The following is an 11,746-nucleotide window of genomic DNA, read 5'->3' as shown; positions in this document are numbered from 1 at the left end:
TCTCTTATAAGTATATAAAAATTTACATTTTCCTACTTAATGTATTTCATCCTAATTAGGGAGAAAAATTTATTTGAATTACACAATAATTAATTAATTTGTCTTTCCATTTTTTTTTTTTTTTTTTTGAAAAATAAATATTTTATTGATCGAAATAAATATATATAATTAAATCAAAGATCAATAAAGCTATTTGGTTGGGTATATTTTATTGTTACATATATTTAAATTTATGAAATATTCACTTGAATATTGTTTCAATAAATAAAATACAAAATAAATAATTTTAACAAAAAAAAACGTAAATTTTTTTATTAAAATTATTTTTAAAAAATAAATACGTATAAATAAATTTTGATGTTAGTAGAATTCAAATTATTATTTTTTTCAATAATTTAAAATTAAAAGTATTTTCTGATTCAGAGAAAATTTTTTGTTTTAAAATTATAGTGAATAATTTGCCTATCATCGAGTTGATGAATGATTGTCAAATTATGCACAACATTTGTAATCTTTTCGCAAATACATATATACAAGTGGTTTATGATCTAATTCTAATAAAACTAAATCTTTCATAATAAATAGAATCACTCTTTCATTATTCTTATAAATGCTATTCGTTTCTTTTCTGTTCTGGAATTTTTTTTCTTTTGTTTTTGGGTATTCAATCACGTTTATTGTAGATTTGAACGTCTTTTTTATCCTCTTCGTCCATGTCCTTATCGTCCCAGCCCCATACACAATTATCGTGAGAGTGTCCATGATGATGATGATCGTCATTTTCGATTGGTGATTCTTTTCCAGTTGGTACTTGCATTCGAGTACCGTCACCAGATCTGGCAGATCTTTTATTTATCGTTTCAACGGTGACTGTTTTTAAATCGTAGGCCCATCCAATCCAGGCGAAAAAGTCAATGAATCCGGTTGTTAAATTGGCTCTGTAATTGCCAAGTTCAGCCGCTTTGTAGTCATAGGGAAAGACGTGATGATAATTGTGCCACCCTTCTCCGAAAGCTAGGACTCCAATTCTGAGACTGTCAGTTGGACTGATGGTACTAAAGAAGAATTTTTTCGATAATGTGTGACATAATATATAAATCTTAATTATTAATTAAGGGCCTGGATCGGATAACTGCCTGCTACGCATAGTTGAAAGGGACTATATACCAGTCAGACAACAGTGAGCGCCTCTAGGCCTCTCACTGCTGTCTGACTGGTATAGTCCTTTTCAGCCATGCGTAGCAGGCAGTTATCCGATCCAGGCCCTCAATTATTAATAGAGAAAAGGTTTTTTTTACTTAAATAATTAATTATTGATTAGTTTTCCTTAGGATTCCAAATAAGGACAATAGTGATCATTTAGTGGAACCCATATGAGAATTTTCAGCAGAGTACTAAATTAAAAATTTTGTCTTCCATATTGGATCCGCCATTTTAAAATTTTTTAAGATATTGATAACTCTACTAGATTCGTTATAATATTTACTGTTATCGTGTCTGAAGACAAGTGGCAATTTTGTATAAATATTTGATATTTAATAAACTAACAACAACTGACTCGGAATGCTCTAGTATTTTGCGCACGTATTCATAAAAATAAGTGACGACTTTGCACAAAATGAATAACTGACAACTTTCAGGTAATTAATCATATATGGGCAAATCCATAAAACTTTTGACTTTTAAGAAAAATTTCTTTTTTTTTATTAATTTGTATGCACATAGATGTCATTTTGCATACGTGTTCAAGAATGTTTTAGCACCACAAATTCATATGCGTGATTCATTTTTAACTCATGCCCCCAATGTTTAACACTTATTATTAACCCCTTCCGGAACTGAAATATTATAAAGTGAACCAAAAATGTGTAAGACCTTCCCATCAATTAAATCAGTTCAAACATTTTACTCGGAAGTTTTTGGGGTCGCCGCTGGACAATCTGAAGTCGGTTTTTCAAAATTCAAAATGGCGGCTCCATTATGACGGATGACAAATTTAAATAGTTGGATTTGATTGAAACTCGTTACTCGGGGGTTTTTGGGGTCGCTGATTACGAATTTAAAGTTTAAATTTAAATTTAAAATGAGTAATTGAAGTTTTTGATTTTTAAGAATTCAACTTCTGAAATTTTGAGCATATTCTTAACTTAATAAAATTGATAGTTTTCAAAATCCTTGAGCGGCATACTTTTTTTTGAATATCTGTAAGGCAATGCTTCGATCACACTATACATGGACTTGTTTAAAGTAAAATTGTAGTTGTGCCTTTTAAAAAGGTATAAATTTAAATAAAATCACGATTTGTATTAACATTTTTAAATTGTTTCTACAGGAATACAATTATAGGCACACTAACGAAAAAGGTCTTAAAATGTTCGATTGTTTATTGTCTATTTAGAAACTTATTGAACTTTTATTTTTATTCTACGCCGCACTAGGTATTTTCATAAGAAGACGTTTAATTAAATTTTCTTAAAAAGTGTCATCATTCAATCAAACCTTCATATATTTTCTTACAGTCGTAGCACACTAATGGGATAGTGAAAAAAGTTTGAAAACATAAGTCTTTTAGCTATTTTCCTTGTAGCTGAATTAATATTTTACACGCCGCAAAAATAAAAATGTTAAAAATGTATACTTTTCTGAGAGTTTCAAATAAAATTTAAGCGTTTTTTCAATTTTAAACTCATAAAATTAATTGACAAATTAATTATTAATATTTTGTTCTAATACTGTATATAAATGTTACTTAGTATATAATTTAGGAAAATATGATTAAACAATAAGTTTCAATCTAAAATAATACGGACTTTTAAGTGTTCGATTCGAGTATCATAAAAGTTAACAGTTTCGTGGATTTGCCCATATGCCATGATGCATAAGGACAAGTGAAAAATTTGTAGGAAAACAACTGATAACTCTTTAGAAACTAGCAATTATAAATGAAACAAAAACAAATGAGGATGTACGATTTATCATTTTATTTTTTTGCCTTATTTTGAAAGGAAGATTCTGTTTGTCATTTTTTGGGAGTCTTTTGTGAAACTGAAAATTTTGTAATGGTGCCTCTCATAAAAAGTTATGTAAATAGCCACTAATCGCGGTACACTTTTTTTGATGATTTGGATACTTGTAGGGGTACGATAGTAATGGGTGTCTAATAGATTGCGACTGCCGTTAGGGTTGTGGTTGAAAAAACATAATAATACATGCGATCATCATGCTTATGAACGTAAGGAATGAGGACAATAATTAAATACATTTTTTCCATTGAAAACAGATAGCTTTAGTAGATTTTGTCATCTATTCGTTCGATGATCATAAAGCTCGTCATAAAGGCTGATTGATGACTGTACAAAATTGTAAACTGACAGCATTAGTAAACTTGATTCTATTTTTAATGTAGCATCCCCTGCATCATCTAAACTTGCAGCAACATTGACAACAATGTCTCAAGAATATCATAAAGGCTGATCATAAAGTTCATCATAAAAGTTGATTGATGACTGTGCATTCCCTATAGCATCTAAGTTTGCAGCAAAGATAACAACAATGCCTCAAGATTGTGAAACTTGCAGTATAATTGGTGTAAATTTAGATGCTGTTGGGGATAAGGAAGAACGATGATTATGGTCGAAAGGGACAAGTGGCAATTCTTAAGTTTAAGATTTAAGAATTTTGTATCTGTTGGGGACTTTGGGTACAGAACAATATCCACTGAAAGATTCAGTCTGTCTTCCAAAAGACAAGATATGATATGCAATAATATTGTGAACAAAAAGAACGACAGAAAACTCTGGTTCTAGATTTTGGAATTTTGCATCTATTGGGACATGATACATAATATTTTACTGCAATATTCAGCCTCATTGAACAGAGGTTATAACCAATAATCAAGTTACATTTTTTCCTAATACTTGCAGGAAGATATCTTTACGACGATCAAAAAGACAAATGATGACTTTGTTCAAAAGAGAAAACAAATAACAAATTTTCTCATTCAAGTTTATCGACGCCTATTAGCAAACGTCCCTGTTAGGGCCCGATATCTTCAATAAGAATAAATGCCCAGTTGCAAATCTGCAATTACAGAATTACAATCATCGAATTCCAAAAACAAATAATTAAAATTACGAAACAGAAAATAATTATCTCACTTGTCATAAGGTTTGGTTCCCCAAATATGAGCCGCCGAATTAACCAACCATGTTCCATTAAGTGTGAGGGCGTATCTCAGTAATGTTAAGTACCAGGCAACAATCGGTTTCTCTCCGTATAGGTAGCAAGGAAGCCAAGTTGGAATCAAGAAACAGCAGATGGGCATCAAAATAATGTACAATCTAAAAAGAATTTTGAAAATAATTTTTGTTAAAGTAAAATTTGTTGTCATCTGTTACTTAATGGCACTTTGTATAAACTTCCTACCTTCTTTGCCATACAATAAGTGGATCCTTTTCGATATCACTCATATCGACTTTAACACCTTTGCTAAAGACATCTGGATGTTTCCTGAGCATCAGCCATCCTATGTGAGAAAAGAAGAAACCTCTGTTTGCATTATGGGGATCTGCATCAGAGTCTGTAAATTTGTGATGTACCCTATGATCTCTCACCCACTCATAAATATGATTCTAAAAAAGAAAAGTACATTTTTCTATAAATATAATTTTCGAATATTTTTTTACTTCTCAAGTTAGTTTATGCAACTCAGACGCTAAATAAAGTGCCCATTATTTCCCTAGGGCAATAAAGTGTTTTCTATTGACCTCTCGTAGGTCAATAAAGTATCCATTATTACCCTAGGACAATAATAGACACTTTATTGACCGCTGCTGGCAGGTCAATAAAGTACTCATTATTACCCTAGGTCAATAATAGCCACTTTATTGACCAGCTGGGTTATATGAAGGAACTTAGCATCCACCGGCACAGGTGTCAAAATATTTTCCAAATTATTTTAATTTCGTAAAAAAGAATTTATTTTCTGAACATGAAATTTTTGGAAAAGCGAGGAAATTACCTGAAAAGCGACTGTTTGCAGAAACACTAGAATTACTCTCATTTGCCATTTTGCTTTGTAGGCTTTATGTGCCCAAAGTCTGTGAGCACCTGCCGTGACACCGACTCCGGATAAAATGCCAATTCCAATAGCTAGAAATATATATAAATTTCAAATTTTTTTTTACTTGGCAATTTAATTACTAAAACTTGTAAAATTTAGAATAAAATCTTGAGGATATTTTTGTAAATATTTTTGTGAACAACTTTTCTCAGTAATCACTGATTGAAAAAGAAAACGACTTTTAGCTTCGAATGAGCTAATTTTCACTTATTGTAGTTTAGAGAGCGTGAAAGACAATTTTTTAATTGTTTAATTCAGAGATATTTTTACTATTTGTCTCTCAGTGAGAGGTAAGCACTATATTGCTAAATAAGAAAATTTAAATGGCAAAATTAAAAATAAAGAAATATTTGCAAATAAGAAAAATTACAAATGAAAAATTTACAAGTAACAAAATATACAAATAAAAAAATTTACAAATATAAATATTTACAAATAACATTTATGCATTAATTGAAAATTTACAAATGAAAAATTTATAAGTAACGAAATATACAAATAAAAAAATTTACAAATATAAATCTATTTACAATAACATTTATGCATTAATTTCTACAAAAATGTTCGTAATTTAGAAAAATTTAATTGTTCGCACAAAATGAATTACTCACCAGTTACAAAAGAGGCAAACTTGGCTGTCGTTAATGCAAGATACAATCCGTATACAGCAGCAGCGTGAATGTAAGCGAAAGCTATAACGTTTCGCCAAACGATGTGCCATTTATATTTAGGTTTATCACTTTTGATTTTTACTAATTGTGGTTCTGCTGATTTTGTGACACTTTTCTCCTGAGAAATTCCTTGTTGAGAAGCCTCAAGAAGTAGCGTTGCTGACGTACCAAATAAATTTGGTGCCATTTTTCTTCAAATATACCTACAAAATTAATAAGATTTTATTAAATAAGAAATTAATTTTTAATAATTAATTAAAATATTAGATTTAATTTCGCACTCTTGAATTTAAATTAATTTAGTTTGTTTAAAATTCGATTTAATTTCATTCTGTTACAATTAAAATTAATTCTGTTTGATTAAATTAAAAAATTTTAATTGAAATTATAATTCAATTTGGTTCGATAACATTAAAAATTAATTTCGTTTGATTATAATTAAAATTAATTTCATTTGATTAAAATTACAATAAATGCAATTGAAAATAAAGTTCTTAGTTTAATTCAAAAGAAAATTAATTTAGTTTAGATTAAAATTAAAATTAATTTTAACATTTAAGAGAAGTTATCGACCATTACCGATTAAATGCAACTCAAACTCACAAGCAAATATTTAACCGCTTATAAATTAGTTTCGTTTGATTGGTATTATATGTAATTAATCTACAGAGTTCAATCAAAAGTAGAGTTAATTTAATTTAAAATTAGAATAATCAAAAAATAAAATCATTTAAAATAAACAAAATAAATTAAACCAATAAAGAGAATAAGGTCAATGATTCTGAAGTTAAAAAGAAGATGCTGTCATAATGCATCATGATGACTAAAAACCACTGTGTCTAATGATTGTGGTTGAAAACGTGAAAGGGTTTTTGCAAATGTGCCACTTTGTGTGTCTTCGTGTTTAATAGAGAAAGTCAAGGTCGTAGGTTAAATTATTCGAAAACTTTCCCTCACAGTTTTTGTTTTCTAATTCGGAAAAATTGATCCGTAATTGATCGTCGATTGATAGATTCAAGTACATAAATTACAAAAAAGGTGACAATGATTTCTAATCCATTCGACTAGAAAATTAATTGCAATTTTACAATTAACTTTTCTGCAATTTTTTTTTAATATTCTTAACAAATAAAAAAAATGTTTTGATAAATTATTCTTAAGAAATAAAGAAAATGTTTTGGTAAATTATTCTAAAGAAATGAAGAAAATGTTTTGATAAATTCTTCTAAGGAAATAAAAAAAATGTTTTGGTAAATTCTTTTAAAGAAATAAAGAAAATATTTTGATAAATTAAAAAATGTTAAATTATAAAAATATCTTTATAAATTAAAAAAATTTTTAGGAATTAAGAAAGATTTGTTTTGTAATTAATATTTTGATAAATTAAAAAAAGGAAAATTATAAAAATTTATTGATAAATCGAAAAATTTTTAAGAATTAAGAAAGATTCGTATTGTAATTAATCATATTGATAGTCACGATTAACATAAAATTCAACAAGAAAGTGAAAAATAGCCCATTTCATATAGGGAGAGTTCAATTACAATCAACTCGTGCGAGAAAGTGTATATATTGTTCAAATAGAGATTCACGCCTCTATGTATGAATTTAACAAGTAATTTTTTACTGCAATTCTCATTCATTTAATGACAAAAAAAATCTCTCCTTTACTTTCCCAAGACATTTTAGTGCCTGTGTTCTTTTCGAATTTTTCCTCTTCTTTTGATTTAAGAAATGTAGATTAATGAGATACTAAAAGTCAAAATGATCAACAATAAATTCCTCTTGACACAATTGTCTAATTTCACATACTTTTCAATTTTTTTCACTATTTTAATGAGAATATTATTTGAGAGTTCTGATTGATAATTACAACCACATTGCTGTGTAATTCGAAAAACGGTAAATCATTTAATCGTAAACATTTTTATTATGGTGTTATTTTTAATAAAATCACTCATAAACATTTTCATTGGTGTTATTTAATTTCTAATTAATTATTACATTGGAAGTAAAAGGGTATTAAGAATTAGATCACAGCTGGAAAATATTTACCGAAATATCCTAAGGTTACAAAAAAAAATTGAAAATTAAAGATCGAACAATTTTTAGTTCTGTTTATTTTCAGACACATTCTGTAGTCTTCGATTCGATTTTAAATGAAATAAATTATTTCAATTACAATCTAATTAGATGCAATTCTGCTGATGAAGGAATTTTTCTTTCCGAATAAAAAATAAATTTTAATTTGAAAATTAAGTTATCTTCTTATTTAACATTAGTATAATGGTTCTTATTTAACGTAAGTTTATCATAAATGCTTTCAACGGTAATTTCAAATGAAAAAGTAAGTTTGGAAAAAAAATTAAATGTGTCAAATTATCAATATTGCAATTTCTCTCCTTCGACTGCCCGTAGTCATTATTGATCGAATTTTATGTGTTCTAGATTTCTAATCGCTTTTCATCTGAAAATTACTTTCTGTAAAATTCAAACGAATCTTTCGAGATGTTTTTTTGTGATGGTAAACAAATTTGGTTAAAATGTTTAGCTTTGCGACGTTAAAGTGTAGATAAATTGTTTTTTAGATTTCAAAAATGTAGGAAACGGTCAAAATATTGTTTCCATAAAATACAAGAAAAGTAGTTTCTGGCCAACTTTCTCACATTCCAGTAGTTTTAGTCGTTCTTTTTTGGTTTATAGAAAATTATTTTTTTCGATTTAATACTGAGAAATATGTTAATGACGATGATGGTAGTCTCGCTTCTATTTAGATAATTGTCTTCCTTTACCTCTAATGACTAAAGTAAACAGTCGAAATAATAATCATTGGCCTACAAGTATAGTAATTGCTAGAATCGTAAAACGGAAAACGACTTTTCTTTTAGAATTTCTTGGATAAAATTTTCTGCTTTCATAAAAAGTTCCAATAGATAAAAAATAACTGTAAATTCAAAAACCAACGATCTATTTAGCATAGTGACTATTTAGCGCATTTTTAGAATTCCTAATAATAGAAAATAATTTTTAAATTCCTACAATATGGAGAGAACTCTGATTTTATGGCACACTTTGTGGGCACTTTGTGAGAAGAAATTTCAGTACAAAGTGCGTGTAATTGAATACCCAGGATGAAAATTTTTTTTTGTTTCGTTTCTTGTAAAATTCGTCACAACTTGCTTGTGACGCACGAATGTTCGGACTACTTAACCATATTGCGATTCAATTTTTTTCTCGAGAGAGCAGAGCAAGATGAGCTTGCTCGCGAAACTCGAAAGTCAGTTTGTTTTATATGTATAGGAAGTGAGTTAGAACGTGGAGAGCAAAACGGTTGCATGGAAGCTGTTTCAAGTAAAAGTGCTGTTCCTATACTTACAAGCGAAAACTTGAATATAAACGGTACCTGATACGCACATATACGCGATGAAGAGATGAGTGGAATCGGGAAGTGGGAGAGAAAGAAGCGGTCATCGAAAGAGCTCAAGAAACAACATGAACGGGTTCTTTCGAAAGGAGGTCACTGGCGCCTTCGAGGTCAATGCCAATCTTATAGTCGAGAGGACCATTTTTATATTATATTCACACGTTTATAATTTATTAAATCCCCCCTAAAATTAAATCTTATATACAGTGGATAGAGTAATCGAATTGTGATTCGAAATATTCGTGAATTTGACTTTATTTTCATCTGACATTTATTTCAAAGTTACATCTTTCAGAATGACTTCTACAGAAAGAGTTTTTGTTAATCAATATTTGCATATTGAAACTCACGAATCGTCAACTTGCAGCAACATTTAAATTTCCTCGAAGTTTCCAGTACTGGAAATTTGTTGACACTTTTTGAATTTTCTTTTCCTAACAACATGATAACATTCTAAGAAAATGTTGTCAATGTTGCAACAACCCGGTGGGCACTGGGATAGTATAAAGATATCCTAAGAACGTCCTAATGTGTCCAGGATAACTCTAAATGTTTTTAGAGCATGAAGAAAACGACCAAAATGTTCTAAAATGTCCCAAATATTTCCAAACTTGGTTCAAAAAGTGTACAAATCTCGTTTCAAATATATACGAATATATCCGTACGTCCTTCTGGTCGTAAAGATTTTCTAAGAACGTCTTGAGATTCCAGAAGACAACTTAAAGGATCCTAGGATCTGGGCTAGACATAGCACTTCCTTAGGTTGTCTTTAAGTCCACTTTAGGACTGTTATAGTTCATTATAGCAATAGTCTTTAAATCTATTGTTAAAAGACTATTTTGGGCTGGAAAAGCGTCCACAGATTGTTTTTTTGAACCACCAGACGATTGTTAAAAAACTGTTTTGAATCTTCTAAACCACCAGACTTTCTACGGACTTTCTGGAGAAACAGAAGTCCTATGAAGGTCAGCGAAAATTTTGTAGACACTCCATAGACATTTTTACTTTGGAGGTCCTTGGGCTCTCTCTAGGACACAATATTCCAGAAACCTTCCCAAAAGGATACCCAAGGATCATCTCCCGTTTTTGGTGGCCACTGAGAATTTTCGGTATTCTATGGTAATGCTTCTAATTCGGTTTAAAGAATATTTTAAGAAACTCTCCAGAAAGAATTTGTAGAAAAAAATTAAATTCATAAATGCAGCATCGTTAAAAAAAATTAAAAACATTAGACTGCCTTAGGGTACGCTAATGCATTGTTTAGGCTAAGATTTTGTATACAGGGTTAAACAGTTTATATCAAAATTAGTCGGAAAATAAATATCTTCAATTGGGAAACAGTAAAAATAATGATCTCTGGTGATACCATATTGAATACTACTTTCATGTTCTTTGGTATGCAGCATAATGTTAATGAAAGGAATTAAATGCGGCATGTACTATCGTGAAAAGCGGTACAGTAAATAGAGTTATGATGAACGGTAAAAAAAACAGTGAAACGATTATATCTGGCACTAATTTAACTTTGATAGTTGAATTCTTTTAGGAACAGTATTTGATGGATTAACTTCCATCAAATACTGTTCCAAAAGAAGTCGAGTCTTTGATGAATTAACATCCATCGAATACTGTTCCAAAAGAATTCAAGTAGGTTAGTCCTAAAGTAAAGGGAAGCTAAGACGACATAGAAGAGGAGAACTAATCATAAAAAGTATGGTGCGAATGATGCGCAACTAGAATTTAGACAAAATTTACCAGCAGGGACTTGGACACCCAAAGTAGATTATTTCTGCTGGAAAATACTTAGGTAATTAAGTGTGTTGTTGATGAGAACAAGAAAAATTAAAAGGCAGTGACGATTAAGACCTGACGCGAAGAGGTCATTGACCGGAAGGACTGACCCGAACAGAAAAGGCTGAATTGAAGAGCCAAATCACTGACAAAAATTGTATTTGGCACGCCTGACAGCGGATAGGTGTACATTTTGTGAAGATCACCTTACTATGAAGAGGTGCATTGAAAAAGAAAGAAGAAGAAGAACAACAACAGAAATCTTCCATAAGCGAACACTAGAAGCAGAAGGACGCAGGAGCCGAAATCTACCTAACTTTCAGGAAGAAATGATGGTGTTTAAGGCAACTTTGAAATTTGAACCCCTCATACTCTACGTGCACGAAGATTGTGGAGACAAAAGTGTAAAATGCAAGGAAGGCAAACAATCAGATGCTAATGTTTTAGGCAATTTTGAAAGGCAATCCTAAAATTCTAGGTCGACAAAGATTTTAAGGACCAAGGATGCATAATTCATGGTTTATTGAACTATTATCAGCACAACATAGGCATTCAAATATTTGAATCAAAGAGAAATATTTTTGAATGAATTTTTGAATATTGCGTCTGCAGCACGAATTTTAGTAAGGAATACTCCTCCTAATGGGCATCTAATGGGTTAACCAGATATTCTACAGACAAGAATCCATTGTAGGTTCGCGGAAAACTTGCAGACATTCTGTGGACTTATTTACTTGG

General features: G+C 30.0%; 1 protein-coding gene across 5 annotated transcripts in view; it reads right to left on the bottom strand.

Moving 5' to 3' along the window:
- Positions 1-343: 343 nt before the first annotated feature.
- LOC122509137 (acyl-CoA Delta-9 desaturase-like) overlaps positions 344-11,746 on the bottom strand; it is a 39,072-nt gene continuing 27,669 nt past the window's right edge. For all 5 annotated transcript variants that reach the window (XM_043622944.1, XM_043622943.1, XM_043622946.1 and 2 more), the window contains 5 exons: positions 5,734-5,996; positions 5,021-5,151; positions 4,426-4,631; positions 4,158-4,340; positions 344-1,055 (listed from right to left, as the gene is read on the bottom strand). In XM_043622944.1, coding sequence (XP_043478879.1) covers positions 665-1,055; positions 4,158-4,340; positions 4,426-4,631; positions 5,021-5,151; positions 5,734-5,980 — 1,158 coding nt within the window. In that variant the 5' untranslated portion in view covers positions 5,981-5,996 and the 3' untranslated portion in view covers positions 344-664. The remainder of the gene's footprint in view (positions 1,056-4,157; positions 4,341-4,425; positions 4,632-5,020; positions 5,152-5,733; positions 5,997-11,746) is intronic.

The sequence above is a fragment of the Leptopilina heterotoma genome, unplaced genomic scaffold (assembly GCF_015476425.1).
Source record: "Leptopilina heterotoma isolate Lh14 unplaced genomic scaffold, ASM1547642v1 Lhet_6, whole genome shotgun sequence".
Lineage (NCBI taxonomy): Eukaryota > Metazoa > Arthropoda > Insecta > Hymenoptera > Figitidae > Leptopilina > Leptopilina heterotoma.
The sequence above is the reverse complement of the archived record's forward strand: the minus strand, read 5'-3'. Positions and strand labels throughout refer to the sequence as shown.